Source organism: Larus michahellis, chromosome 1 (assembly GCF_964199755.1).
Source record: "Larus michahellis chromosome 1, bLarMic1.1, whole genome shotgun sequence".
NCBI classification, from domain to species: Eukaryota; Metazoa; Chordata; class Aves; order Charadriiformes; family Laridae; genus Larus; species Larus michahellis.
In genome coordinates this window covers 158,620,008-158,635,469 of record NC_133896.1, presented here as the reverse complement: position 1 = coordinate 158,635,469, position 15,462 = coordinate 158,620,008, and the positions used below count along the sequence as shown (strand labels likewise).

At 49.0% G+C, this 15,462-nt stretch overlaps 1 protein-coding gene across 2 annotated transcripts in view; it reads right to left on the bottom strand.

The window, feature by feature from the left end:
- Nucleotides 1–14,378, bottom strand: part of IRS2 (insulin receptor substrate 2) — a 32,095-nt gene extending 17,717 nt beyond the window's left edge. Inside the window, exons 1-2 of one of the 2 annotated variants that reach the window (XM_074561630.1) lie at nt 10,685–14,378; nt 6,438–8,475 (exon numbers count right to left, since the gene is read on the bottom strand). In XM_074561630.1, the coding sequence (XP_074417731.1) occupies nt 8,408–8,475; nt 10,685–14,192 (3,576 nt within the window). In that variant the 5' untranslated portion in view covers nt 14,193–14,378 and the 3' untranslated portion in view covers nt 6,438–8,407. Of the gene's footprint in view, nt 1–6,437; nt 8,476–10,684 lie in introns of those variants that run through there. The other variant, XM_074561619.1, reaches the window with a different exon arrangement.
- Between the last annotated feature and the right edge of the window lie 1,084 nt (nt 14,379–15,462).

Below are 15,462 nucleotides of genomic sequence, written 5' to 3'. Positions count from 1 at the left end.
TTGTAAAAGCAACAACAGCCACACGAATACAAAGAAAATGGAAAATATCTACTGAGGAGTGAGAGAAATAGAAAAAGTTGTGGTATTTTTTCTTAACTGGACAACATAGCATCCACACGGCCAGTATGGCAAGTTAAAGCTTCCCATGTTCGTGACCGATGAAGCAGACTCAAGACTTGGCGAATAACTCGGACTCAGAGAAGACCCTCTAAATGACCTCTTGCAACGACTCCATCAAACAGCAGCGTGGCATCCAAACATCCTACGTAGCTCAATCACAGCACGGACCAGCTCCCTCCGCATTCAGGCACACCAGTGTGACCGTGCTCACTCAAGCTGCAAGATCTGAGTCTATTGTTTCCACTTCCTAGCAGAGTAAAGTATATATTTATTAAAATAAAATTCCATCAATTTATTCCCCGAGGGCTGAATTCTAATTCTACTAAAACTCAGTAACAAAAAAGTCCAGCTATTTCACTACTACCAAGTTTTTTGTTGTTGGGTTTTGTTTTTTTCTTAAATAACAGATGGACTCTCTCATGTTACCATATCTTAAAAAGCTTTTAGTTTACTGTCACTTGAACATTAATACTAACAGAAAAAAACTGAGAGGACCTGGACTAGAAATCACTTAGAGTGCTGAAATACATTGGTGCATTTGTATCTGGAAATTGTCCTATTGGCTAACATTCAACAACTGAGTACTACCAATTTATTTATTTAGAACCCACGCAATCCACCATTTATTTAAAAATACACCAGCTATGGTTAAAGTTAAAAGCTTATCTTGACAGGATTTTCATCTGACATTTAAAGTTTAAAACAGAACGGTGCAGTAAATTACCTTTCTGTAGATATCTACAGAAAAAGATGTTACCCTAGCACTCATTGGTGCATGTTAGAATCTCTCACTGCTATTTGTGAGAGTAACTGCTAGTCTATTGGGATTATGAAGTCGTAAGTACAAACCATTTTAAGTTTATGGACAATTCTCTCAAGTATTCTGTGCCTCAGGATCATATATACATATTTATACCAAATGGTCCTCCACATAGACATTTCTCTGTAACTATTGTTGAAGTCACGAGCACTAATTCTGTAACTTCACCACTGAGTGAAGTACGTACCCTTGCATTAAGTTATACAAGTTTGATTCCAAATCCAAACATAAGTGTTTCAAGTTTTGTGCTAGATCAAAACTAATTAATTGTAAATAATCTTATTATCAAGTGAATTTCCATAGTTCACTTTAATACTAATCACCATCACAAGTCTTTATCAATAGTTTCTGTACAAGATTGTTACAGCAAAAACATAACTTTTATTTTTGTCATGATAAAGAGACAATATTATTATAGTTATATTTCATTGATTTTGGCAGAAATAATTACTCAGGACTGAAACCTGTTGCAAAAGATGCAAGTCCACGCACCTATAACCTGTTCCAAATGTTTATGTTGCAAAAATGAATGATGTTACGACAGAACTGAATGCAACCGCCTTACAGAAGAATTTTACCTCCACCTTTCAGATTCAAATCTCATCATTCCCTTGAAAGAAGTCTTTTTTGGGCATCCATGAAAATTTTGGTTAGACACGTCACCTAACATTTGGGCTGCCATTTAAAGTAAACTAAAACCACTCACTGGAGCTTTTGAAAAGAAAAAAAAAAAAATCAGTATCAGAGAAACTGGTAAAAAGACTACAGAAGAAATTCACACCATAACTTCTCAATAATGCGAGCGCTGGAGAGACCACAGTAGTTGAAGCAGTCAACTTGGTGATGTAAAGGGGTTTTGCATTAACTAGAAAACTGATGAGGTTTGCATCCATTTGTCAACTGTATTATTATTTTGTTTAAATAATGCTAAAATGTAGCATTGTTATTACAGACTACAGAGAGTTATCTCCATCAGTGAAGGCAGACTAAGCCAGCATTATTATTGTTTTCTTGTTCTTGAGCAACTGTTCAACGCCACTCTGTCTCCTATGAAAGAGTTAAGCCTAACTCTCCCCCAAAAGACTGTCGTATGTCTTGTTCAATCAGTCTTGGTCCTGGGGAGCAAAAGGCTAGATCCAAAACAAAAAATAAAATCTTCCAAGTTCTCATTCCATATATTAGTTTGACAATTCTACCCAATTTAATGAGGTGTTAAATTGGACATTAGGGCTGTCTTAAACATTGTTTTTTAAATAATAAACTGCCTGGGAGGAGAAATCTAAAACTGCTTAGATCTTCTTTCATTGACATGATTTTCCCCACTGTTACTGGAATGATTTATTGATTTGTCTTTGACTGAAGAGAAGCAAAGTCCTCTGCCTCAAGTCACACTTACAGTGTTATTCTCAGTCTACTTTAAACTGTCTGTGAAACAGATTTGGAAACTGAGACCAAATGAAACAATGAGTTTCACACCTTACACTCATCATCATGGCACGTATCAAACAAATTTTACTAAAGCATCACTTGGAAAAGCTTGGAAAATCCTCCACTGTGCTCTACTGTTTCTGGTGTCAGCAAGTTTGCTATTTTGGCATTAAAGTAAAGCGCCGGTGCCTCCATTTCTGACCCCTTCAAACAAAAACAAGCTGCTCAACAATGTCTAATCCGTGCGTCATGTAATCCTGCTTAATACTCTACAAACTCTGGGTAATATTTGGGTAGTTTTTAAATTTAGCAAAGAACATCCTGGCCTACTTCAAAGATACCCTCGCCTTGGGTAGCGTCCCCTAGAAACGTCCCCCCCGCTCGCTCAAACAAGAAAGGCAAACACACATAAACGCGCAAGAGAAATGAACACGAGATAAAATAAGAGATCCTGGTCTAATGACATAATAAAAACATATAGTGTTACAAATCAAATTACTGAAACAGGAATGCATTATGCAAGCACGAAACACACCGCTCAAACAATTAAAGAGAGACGTTCTCAGTTTTAACACCGTTTTGGCCCCATTTACCAGGCTAAGACAGAGCCCTGTGCGAGTACATCTGACCCCCGGCTTCCAGCCAGGGCAGACGCTGCTGCAGAGGACTCTAAATCACGCAAGCCTTCCTCCCATCGACACAGAGCTGTTGAATATAAAGTCGGCTATTGCTCCGCCAGAGAAAACAGAAAATCCCTTCTCTGAGCCATCGCCTGCTTTCTGCGGCATCATCATCTTCAAAGTGCCTCGCACCGCAAACGCTACCAAAGAGGTCTAAATTAAATTCCATTATACTTCTTCAGTATACCACCCTGATTGTCCTTCCTAAGATCTCTCAGACCCTCTGCTGAAGGACAAATATGTTCCCGTTTTGTTTAGGCTGTCAGGCAGACAGTCTCCAATCATTAGCCTCTTGTCAACGGCGATCCTGGGGTAGATTACTAGCGCGTAGTGCTTGTAATGGCAGGTGCATGGCCCTGGGGCTGCCATCTGCCAGGAAGGAAGTGTTCTCCTCTAGGATGCTGAAGAGATTGACAAATAATGTAAACAAAACCCCGAATCATTCCTAATCTATGGAATCAAGCTATCGCATTACTCTTCCGAAACGTGGATGTTACCAGCAGAGGCGGGGACTTAGGTCTGGGCCTTGGGTTGTTTTTTTTCCCTCTTAACTATTTCTGTGATTGATTTACTAAGATAATAAACACACTCTAAAATAACTTTTATTTAACCGAGACAAGCAAATCTGGATTTGAAAACAAACAACAACACACCCTAGTATCAGAGAGGTTTCTTTTGGAAAGAATGTCCCCACTGTTAACCTGTAATGTACCTCTTTACAGTGTGTATTGCCCTTCACTGTGTGCAAGAACTGGATTTTTTTTTAATTACTATTTTTGATACACCTATACACAATTTTGGGCCACCACTACTGTTAAAAAAAACCTGAGAACATCAGTTTTGAAAAAAAATATTATTGAAAGTAAAAAAACCCTGGAGAGTAACAGAACTCCTAGTATTGTCTTTGGTCTTTAAATCGATTTCCAAAGGGATTTCTCATGATCAGATTGAACGTCTTTCCTAAGCAGTGCTAGTTCACTGACCCATTTTTCACCAAGCAATAACTTAACTCCATGCTCCATAAGCATGCACTTACTAGACTAGTCGCTGTGATCATACCTATTCTTCAGGAAAGTTATTTATTACTGTCTAACTGGCAACACAGAGGAAATTACACACTACTACTGTCTTTGAGTGAGTCTCAAATGTTACTGCACGTGTTAGCACTTTAACACTCCATCAAGTGTATTTTTCAGGTGAGCCTCTGTAAATCTTTACATTGATTTCTCGGTGGTTTGGATCAGACTTATAACACCTAAGCCTTAAAAGCTTGCTTTAAGTACAAACACTTACAACCCTACGACTAAGGGACTCATCCTACCTAAATTAGTGTGGAAACTGCAAATACAATCTAAACCAGTACTCCTGGTTTCCTCTATGGGGGACAGAGATGCAGGGGGAAGATTCCTGCTACTTTATAACTTAAATTCAAGAGACTTGCATTTAAAAAGGCAGCAGTCACACTTCCTGGCTCCATTTACTGCTGCTGGTTCTCCAAAAAAGCCTGGCACTGACTGACCCAAGATGCCCACATGCTGGAGAGCTTAAGGCAGTTGAGACAAACACAAGTGTAAAAAGAACAAGAGAAGTTTTCCTTTGGAAAGGCTGCAGGAAGAAACCCAGCCTTTTCAACAACAGGGGACTACTCAGCTGAACTTGGCTTTTCAAGGCTGCCGCTCTTGACCCCCTGCATACATACACACAAGAAGTTTAAAAAATAACTAACTACATGCCAGACAACAGACACACAAACAAAACACATCCGAACCTCGGGGTCACGACACCATCGTCTAAAAACTCAAGGGATGCTACTGGTTTCCTGTATACACAGATCGCTTCTAAGCAAACACTGTAAGAAACTACAGCAAAACAAAGAATTGTGAAACCCTCATAATTACACGCCCTAATTTATCAAACCAGTCACTACGCTCACTTTAAATTGCTATTAGACACACACTGCGCCAACATAATGTTAAAACTTCCACAAACTCTGCTGAAGTATATTGTGACTAATACGCAACACACCTACACACAAAGAGAAAACATATGGACGACCAGTACAAAAGCACGCTACATCTCTCAACAACTTGGGGAAAAAAAAAGACCCCAGATACAGCCTTTTCTTTATGTGTTTATTACTTTAAAAAGAAACGCAGTAATGGTGCTTTAGAGAAAATCTGATACAAACAGAAAATACCTGCATGTACCTATGTTGCCGTTTAAGTGCTGAATCGGGAGGAAAGTTAGATCACACACACTAACTCTAGCTTAATTTTTCTGTGGATGCTTGCTGTGTTTCAACTTCTAAAGCACTTCAGCATTCCAGTGTAATTAATGCTATTTAAAAATAATAGTAAATCAAGTGTAAAGAAACCCATGTTACTCTCTCCTTATAAAAAAAAAAAAAACCAAAAAACACAAACCACACCATATAAAACATGTGCTAATACTCTTTCTGTTCAAACATTCCTTTATCCATTTTACTTACAAGCAAACGTTAGTCTCTGTAGCTATCTTGAAAGAAATCAAGTAATCAGAAGCAATCATCAACCTAAGCATTTCCTCCGCCTTGAGCAATGACTGTACTGGTTCATTTTAGAACAAACCCACCATTCAACTTGGTCTATAACAATTTATCTTAAATGACTCAAAGTAACCATGACATTCTTTCTATGAGCAGTATGGCTAAACGTAATTTGAAGTATAAAGCAAAATAAAAGTCTAATAGATGTTACGCGTTTTAATATTCTATCTGCTTGTAAAAAGCGGACATCCGTATAATCAACATAATTTAGAATATCAAAGGCTTCATTTAATCTTAGATAACTTCAGTTTACATTTCGTGTTTCACAAGTGGCACTGCTAGGTTCAGACCTAACCATTTTGGTTAGATCAGCTGTAAAATGCAACCTGAGAGACAAGAAGTAAATTTTTAGAGATTGTAAAAGAAAACCCCAAATTTTTTAATTCTAACCGTAAAAAGTTAAAAAAATTCAAACTACATAAGGCATTAAAAGTAGTTCAGTTCTTTCTGCTGTTAATTTTGATGTTCTTACAGAACTTAGCAGTAAGAGAAACTATTATTAATTTATTCCAAAAAAAGACTTTAAAAGATGTATGGATTTCTAACACAGGATACAGTTCTTTTAATACTTCCAAGTCATTTTAAAACGAATACAAGTTTTCTTAAAGAGACAACTAAACAATCTCATGCTGCTCTGAGAACCAAAACTTTATTGCAGTTGGCACATTAGAAAGCGAAAAAAAACCAACACCTTAATAATATAATTCATTGGGCAAAGCATCCCAAAGAAAAAGTAAACAAGGGTCATGTCTTCAATAAGCTAAAATGCCATTAGAAAGACACAGGAAGAGATTTCTTAAGATAGGCTTTTTATTGTTTAGGTGCAATCATAAAACCCTCACAAAAGTAAGAGCTAATTGACAAGGCGGGGGGGGGGTGGGGGGGGGGAGGGCGGAGGGAGGGTGCCATTATTATAAAAAAAAAAAAATCACCTTATTACTATCTTAAGTAGATGAATTACAGAGGATGACTTCTTTAAATAAATCAAGACAAAAGAAACCAACACAGGAGGAGAACAACCCTCAGGTTTTTTTTTTGCACCATTACATGTAGTATCTGTTCAGCTCTAGAAAACTAGACCAACTACTAGAAACATTTACAAGTTACAGAGCATTTTGTTAACGGAAAAGAAAACAAAACTGAAGATAACACACCCAAGTCTGGTGTTTTCCATTAAGGAAAATTCCCTATTACACACCCACTAAATTTAATGGGAATTTTCCTTAAGAATTTCAGGATTACACACAAAGGGTGAAATCGTAACTCCCACAAAACAGAGACAAAACTCCCATTTGACTTCAACAGAACTAAGATCCACCATAAAAAGTCACATCATTATTGGGTATAATCTGTCATAAATATACTGAAATAAATAATTTACACTATATGAGAAAAATTAGTGTAAATGTCTCCATAAATAATGAAAAACATACACAGTTCATGTTTTTAAGCAAAAAAGCAGTCATCCTTGAAGAACAAAGGCTAATTATCAGCAAGTTAACAAGTTTTAACCAAGCAGTAACAGCATTATTTTATTTACACATGAGATGAAGGCAAGTGTTTCTCCAATTCCCGAATATTTGCACACGTTCAGAACACACTAAAACTAAATGGACCGATAATTTCAAGCAACCTTTTAATTTCACAGTTTTGACAGCAGTTGAGGATGCACTCACTTGCTCTTGCCACAAGAGGATAACGCTGACAGAGATTTCCAAAAGCACAGCACTCCCTACAGCAGAGGCAAGTTACTGATAGCAGAGACACAAGCTACATGTGAAAAGCAGCCACCTTTAAATGACACAAGTAATTTCCCTTAAACACTTATCCACACAAAACCACAACTACTGCTACAGACCTTCAGGAAGCATTCAGACTGGTTTGGTTTTTGGGGGTGTTTTTGTTTTTACATGTATTTTACACAAATCGAAATATTAATTTACTGAGAAGGTAATTACAAGGAGCTTGTTTGTATACCCTGTATCTCTGGGATTCTCCTGTTCTAAATATTAAATCTATGTGGATTCTCCATTGTTTTACAATTGCTAGAAACCTCTCTTGGCTTTTGAAGAAGTTTTGAAGAAGTAAAGCTTCTCACTTTGCTAATATAGTTGAAATCAAAACTTCAAAAGAGTGCAAACAGCTAAGTAAACAATGCTGATTATATATAAGCTATCTCTTGTGCAAACCATTAATTTTTACAAAATTAGATTCTCCCAACTGTACGTGAATTATTACTGTGTTAAAATAATCTTGCTTATGCTCCAAATACAGGGTTGTTTGTTTTTTTTAAATTGTATACGTGTTTCTCTGTAAAACATCAAATTCTCGGCAGTCTCCCAAATCACAACGTTTGCAATTCAAATATGCTAGCACAATACTTGGTGATCTTTTTAAACAACAGGGGCCAAAGTCCTTCCGTAAGCCAACTTTGGTGCGAAATCCCAATGAAAACCAAAAGAGAAACTAGGAAATGTGCAGGAGTTAATGGCTTGATTTGACTTACACCGATAAAGAAGTCCTTTGTGATCTATCTGCCCAGCCCCACGCTATAGCTTTTCCAGTTTGCCTGCCACAAGGGCGACTAACCTGAAGCCCCATTTTTGGTACCTAACCCTGCACGCTGCTGGCTGGCGATGCTCGTGCGAGGTTTCTCCTTACCGCCTTGGCCTGATGTTGGCCACATCGACCCCCCCTCCCCGCCCCGGCCCTGCGTGCGTCCATCAGGCGTGCCCACCGCTCAGGGATGGCAGCTGGGATGGTGGAGAAGACAACCTACAGAGAGGGTAAATCCCAACCAGCTTCCCCGCACCGCTTCTCTCCACGTGGTCTGCGTTTAAAAGCTTACGGGAAAGAGGGACAAATAAACAAATAAATAGGTGTGCAGATTAAAAAGGCAAGCCTATAACCACCCTTTGACAAACACACAGCAGAAGCGAACCCTCTCCTCCGCACGCCCCGTACCAAATTAACACGGCCGTGTTTATTGCATTATCCTTCTGTTTACCGGATGGGAAAGCCAGCAGTCGGTTCCCCTCTGCTTATCTGCTCTTATCGGCTCTTTCATCCCTGCTTTTCGCCCGGCTGGTGGCCGCGCTCCCATCCGCTCCAGGTTTTCTCGGTAACTGGTGCCCGCTCCCCTCCCCCTGTCCCCGTCCCCCGTCCCCCCCCCTCCTCTCCAGGGTCAGCAGTTTGGGGAATGTTGTGGAAATAGCTCTTTGCCAACGCGGGGCTTGGGGCGCACTTCGGGCTGTAGGTGGCTCAAGAAAAAAAAAAAAAAAACAACAACAACAACAAAACAAACAAACAGAAAAAAAAAACAAATCACAAAAAAACCCCAAACAACAGAAAAAAAAACCACCAAAAAAATCCTGTTTTTGTGAAAAATCCGCTTGCAAAGCGAAAGGGTGCGACAGTTTGTCGGTGGCTGGGACCGAACTGCAGCACCCCCCTCCCCCACCGGGCCGGGACCCCCATCACGGCCCCCAGTAAGAACCAGCAGCAACAGGCAAATAACGCCCTGCCCTCCCAGTCACTCGGAACTGGCGCTCATCTTTTCGAACTCTGACACTGCATTCAACAATCCTCTCATCTTAAGTAGGGTCAGAGCTTGCTCCGCTGGGAGCACCAGCAAACGGTGGGCTCTCTCATCTCTTCCATCTTCCTGCACTTCCTATCAGAAGAGGAAAACATTTTCTTCTTCAAAAATCGACTAGCTACTAAGAAAACAGGAGGGGAAAAAAATTAAAAAAAAAAACAAACAACAAAAACAACCTGCAGGCGGCTCTTGGAAACTGTCGCTGTTTGCTTATTATTGATGACCTCTATCAGCACTGCAAACGCAGAAGCAATTATTATTCACCTCCAAGCAACTACCTTAACGTGGTATGTCACTTCACCTAGCTAGACCCGTAAACATACATTACAGCTATATACGCACATGGATTTAGAGCGCCATGCCTTGCATAAATGCAAGAGCAAAGAGAATCCCTACGGTGTCTCATCGTTAACTTTTAATCCTTGACAGACTGGCTGTCCTGTGCCCTCCTCAACCAGCCCCCAGTTGTGTACAAACTCACTCACTAAGGGGAGGTGGCTTATTATATGGGGGGGAGAGAACACACAACACATTTCTTCGGGTATTTTTGTTTTGCCTTTTTTTTTTCCCCCCAAACAGCGTAACTAGCACCCCAACAAAGGAACAGCTACATAATTAAAGCCTAAATTCTCTCCCACCCGAAGTTTCAGATTTCTTCGGTCTGCTTTTGTCTTTGAACACCCAGCCTTCGCAAGCCAACCAACTGGTCATTCACGCTGGGACTGAGCCGCCAGCTGGGACGTAGTCACACACCACCATAGGGTGGGCCTTTAAGTGAAATGTGCAATACAGCATGCAACAGCTCCTGCATATAGTGACTTCTGGAAGGAATTTTTTTTGTTGTTGTTTTTAAATTCACATTCCGCGCTCACCATGATTTACTGTTAAACTTTTGCAAGAGATAAAGTATTTCAAAACCAAGATATTAAATTTGTCCCTCTCATTTTGGTATGATTGACCTTCCCAGCCAGAAAGCCAAGGATTTTTTTTTGTAATCTCATGTCCTCAGTCCAACAATCCTGTTTTTTAACTCAATCATTTTACATTTTTAAATAGTATTTAGAAGCTGCATTAACATTAACTATTTTGGTCACATTTTCCAAACACTTTCCAAAATCTTACATAAGAAAACACTGAAGTACAGCCCAAACATAGTAACTGTGTAAACATTAGCTTCTGTTGGGGTGCCCAGAAGTATACTCTCGTAATAATAGCACAGCAGAACTCAAACGTAAAAAAAAAAAATAAAATCCCAAAATTAAAACTTTTCTCCTCATACAAAGAGCCAGATAGTTCCTCCAAGACTGTTTAATACAGGATGCCTTGGGGAAAAAGAGCTTTTTAAGAAAGCAAGGAGGGATAGCACTCTACCCAGCATAACACAACCCCACGGCAGAGAAACAAACCCTAAGCACAAACATGCATGGCAGGCATTGTCAGATGTAGCTACTCACCCTTCACAGCACTCGCTTCTTTCAGGTTGTGAGACAGAAAGTCTATGCTGGCATAGGCGCTCATCTCCACTCCGTTGATGCCACCATTGAGGACGTGCCTGGCTTTCGACCTGGCTTTGTCACAGTTTGCCAGGGTCCCGTCCACCACGTCGATGGCGATATAGTTGAGGCCATTCTGGAAGCCAGCCGAGGTCTCCCGGCACATGGGGCTGCTACCCTGCTCCTCCTCCAGGCCTTCGGTTTTCCTGAGGGACACGTTCTCCACCGAGGCCGAGTTGTGCCGTTTGGGGTTGTGTGCGAAGGAGGGGGACACGGGGGTCACAGTGGTGGTGGAGGAGAAAGTTTCTGAGCTGTGCCTCCTGCGCCCCTGGGGATCCGCCCGGATGACCTTGGCCCCCCGGTTCGGGTCTGGGGGGGGGCTGGTGAGAATGAAAGCCTCCACCCCAGAGAGGGTGAGCCTCTTCACCCCAGCCGTGGGGCTGGTAACCCGGGCACTTTCTGGCTTCTGAACAATGGGTTGGGGTGGGGTGGTGGCCATGCCAAAGGTCATCTCGGTGTAATCCCCACCGTCGGACGGGCTGGACGAACAAGCCACCCCCACAGCCGCCTTCAGGTAGCGCCCATCGGGCTGGCTGGTGCTGGAGGAAGAGCCTGGTGACAGCGCTTCCAGGGAGCCCACTGAGACCGTGCCCGACTGGGAGGGCGACTGCGACCCGAAGTCAATGTTCATGTAGTCAGAGAGAGGGGAGCGCCTCTGCCCCGTGCCCGAGCCCAGGGAGGAGGCCGGGCTGTCAGCGGGCAGGGAGGGGGGAGAATAGACGGCAGCATCCCCGAAGTCGATGTTGATGTATTCGCCGGGGCTCTTGGGCTCAGGCGGCAGAGGGTGCTCGTTCATGCTAGGCAGCATCGTCCGCAAGGTCTCCAAAGAGAGGCGGCTGGGCCGGGCCACCCGCTGGCACCGCTGGCTCAGGAAGCTCTCAGTCCGGCTGTGCCGCAGGGGCGAAGGCACAGTGTGGCTGGAGGGGGCGAAGGTGCCAGCGGGTGACTGGCCCACACCGCACACCGCCTCCTCCGGGATCATCCTCCCCGGGGAGTTCATGAAGACGTACTGGTCACTGTCCTTCACCAGGCCCTGGCTCTTGTAGGAGCGGGGTAAGGAGCTGTACGAGTAGCAGCCAGGCTTGGAGGGCTCACTGGACCCGTGCCCCGAAGGGGCAAAAAAGAAGTCTGGGGGGGTGAGGGAGGGAGCCTGGGGCCCGTGCTGGGGGTCCCGAGGGGACATATTGATATAGTCGCCGTTACTCAGCCTCCCGTCCGAGCTCTCCACGGACAGCTTGGAGCCGCACCACATCCGCATGTACCCGCTATCGTCAGGGGAGCTCTCCCCGGGTGAGCTGGTCTTGTAGCTGCTCCCGTTCCCGGGGGACCCGCCACCCACCCCCGCCCGGGGCTGCAGGATCTGCTTGGGGGCAGACACGCTGGTGGGGCTCATGGGCATGTAGTCTGCACCGCCACGGCTTCCCTGCCCTAAGGCTACGGCCACGCCGGGGGTCATGGGCATGTAGCCGTCATCCTCTCCCCCTCCTCCTCCTCCCGCCGCCGGCGGCCCCAGGTTGGTGCTGCTGCTGCCGGAGCTGCGGTGGGAGCCGATCTCGATGTCCCCGTAGTCCTCGGGGTAGGGGGTGTAGGTGACTTTGGGGGAAGCCCCGGCTTGGCAGGAGGGGAAGAGGCGGCCGGCGCTGCCGGCGAAGGTGGCGCGCATCAGGGTGTACTCGTCGAGGGAGGCGGAGGAGACCTGCGGCGGGGCGGGCCTCTGCCGGCACGGGGTGGTCAGGGAGTAGGTCCGCTTCCGATGGCCCCTGTCGGCGGCGGCGTCGGGGCAGGGCCGGTAGCACAGGCGGCCGCTCGGGGGCCGCTCCATCGCCATGTAGCCGTAGAGGTCGGTGCCGCCCCCGGGGTCCCGCACCGGGGGGGTCTCGGCCACCGACTCGGGGGTGTTGCTGCGGTTGCTGGCGGTAGAGGAGGAGGAGAAGGGCCGCAGGTCGCCGCCCGGGCTGGAGCCGTACTCGTCGAAGGACATGAAGCCGGCGTCGCTGGGGGAGCCGGAGACGGAGGCGCTGCCGCTGGACGGGCGCTGCGGGTGATGGGGGTGGGCAGGCTCGGAGCCGAGGCCGCTGCTGGAGGAGAGGCTGATGGGGCTGGTGGCGGAGGGGGGCGAGTGGGAGGCGGGCATGGACATGGAGCGGCTGTTCTGCAGGCCGCCGCCGGCCAGCACCGGCAGCAGCTTCCCCGCCGGCCGGCCCCCCCCGCCGCCGCTGCTAAGCGTGTGCGAGCGGCTGAGGGGGGTCCGCACGGGGCCCGGGCTCATGGGGCTGCCGGCCACCGAGCCCACCCGGCAGCCGTCGCCCTCGCTAGCCGTCCGCACCCGGCACGGCGTGCACTTGGTGGCGGCGGCCAGGCTGTCGGTGCGGGAGCGGCGGAGGAGGCCGGTCTGGCTGGGGGGCAGGTTGACCAGGTGGTGGTGCCGGCGGCCGGGCACGGTGATGGGGTGGGTGGCGGAGGCGCCGCCGCCGCCGGGCCCGGCGGCACCCCCCGAGGAAGAGGAGGAGGAGGACTGGCTCTTGCTGCGGGGCCGGAACTCGGACAGCTCCTTCAGCGCCTTCATGGCCTCCAGGATGGTCTCGTGGATGTTCTGGGCCACCACCGAGTCGTCCGCCTGCATCCAGAGCTCGCCGGGGCCGGTGGCCGCCGAGCGCCCCACCTCGATGAAGAAGAAGCTGTCGGAGTGGCCGCAGCGGCGGATGTTCATCAGCTGCAGCGTGACCGAGGGCAGCTCGCAGTTGAGGCGCACGAAGCCGATCGTGCGGGCCGAGAGGCAGAGCCGGTGGACGCCGGTGAGGTTTTTGCTCTGCCCCAAGCCCTTGGGCTTCAGCGTCACCTGCCAGACCTCCCGGTAGGCAGCGGCGGCCGGGGTGATCAGCCCGTAGTTGAGGTCCTCGCCGGCGGCGGCCAGGGAGGCGGCGGCCGCGCTGCAGGAGGCGGAGAAGGGGGAGGCGAGGTGGCGATGGGGGGACCCCTGGCAGGCCGCCTTGCCCTCGTTGAGCAGGTCGGTGAGAGCTCGGTACCAGCCCTCCTGCTCCTGCTCGTTCTCGGCCGCCACCGCGAAGTACTCGTCCTTGGTGTAGAGGGCGATGAGATACTTGTGCTTGGCGTCCGCCCGCTTGTTGATGTTGAGGCAGGAGTCCAGGGCGATCACCCGCTTGGGCGCCCCGGACTTGTTCCTCCATTTCTTCTCGCTCTCGTAGTACTCCAGCCGGGCGCCCCCCGCCTCCTCCCCGCCGCCGCCGCCGGGGCCCCGCAGGACGAAGAAGCGTTTGTGTCCGTGCTTCTGCTTGCGCAGGTACCCGCACTTCCTCACGCCCTGGTTGTTGTTGTTGTTGTTGTTCAGGTTGGGGCCGGGCGGGGAGCTCAGGGGGGGCAGCAGCCCCAGCACGGCGGGGCTCGCCATCCCCGACCCCCGCGCCGGGAGCGCCGCCCGGCTCCTCTCGCTGCCGAGAAGGGACGAGGACCGGGCGCCGCGGGAAAGAAAAAAAAGAAGAGAGGTGGGGCGGGGGGAAAGCGGGCAAAATAAAGTTATTCCTCCGGAGAAAGAGCGCGGCTGCCCGGAGCCGCAGCGGGGTCCTCCGTTTACGGGGTCCTAGGCAGCGGGTGCTACCGGCGGCCGCCCGACGTCCTCCCCGGCTCGGATACCGGCGCTACCGCTCCCCGGTCGCTGCTGCTGGTGGTGGCGGTGCCGCCGCGGCTGCTGCCGGCGCCGGCGGGAGTTTCGCCGTAAGTAACACATCGCGCACCGAGTGCCCCAACTAAAGAGCAAAACAACACGTGACCGCCGCCGTACCGAGCCGCTCACACACCGAGACGGGGCGGGGGGGGCGCGGCCGCCGCCGGCGCCCACCCGCATTGGCCGCCGCGCCGCGCGAAGGACGGCCCCGCCCGCCAATGGGGAGGGCGAGGCGGGCCCTGGGAAGGGGGGGTGGGTGGGCGAGGCGGCCACACGCGGTTGGGCGGCGGGAGCTTCGCCCCGCCCCTCCCGCCCCTCCGCGGCGGGCGCGTTCCCGCCCACAGCCTCCGGTGTCATGTGTCCGTCCCCCGTCCCCCCCCACCCCGCCGCGGCGGGACCCGCCTCCTTCACACCCCTCATCATCGCCGCCGCTGCCCTCCGCGGTGGACCCGGGCAGCCCCGGTGTTGTCCCTCGCCATCCATAGTAACCCCGGCGGGGGGAGCAAGGTGTGGGGGGGGACACGGGACACGACACACCGGCGCCGCTCGCCGCGGCCATCAGGTGCTGCTCCCCCCTCCCCCGAGCGGAGCTTCCGGGCGTGCGTGTGCGCCAGCCATCCCCCCGCCCCGCACATACACCCACGCGTGTGTGCGTCAAGCCCTCCTCGCACACGCAGGCACGGCGGCTCCCACACATCTCCCCCCCCCCCCCCTTTCCATTCCCACCGCCGCCGTACGCGCACTCCTCTGCCCGGTGTGTCAGCCCGCCCCCACCTCACGAACCACCATTGCGCTCCCCCCAACCTGAAACGACTGTGGCGGGAGGGGGTGCGGGCAGCCCGCCCCCCCTTCCCTCCCGCCGCGGGTCGGGGAAGGGGCCCCGGCCGGGGTGGGGGGCGTCGCCAATCCACGTTTTCCCGTGTGCGGGGGGAGCTGGGGGGAAGACAGGGGGCCCGGGAGGGGGCTGCGGGCCAGGGGCTGCCCGGCGATCGCCCCT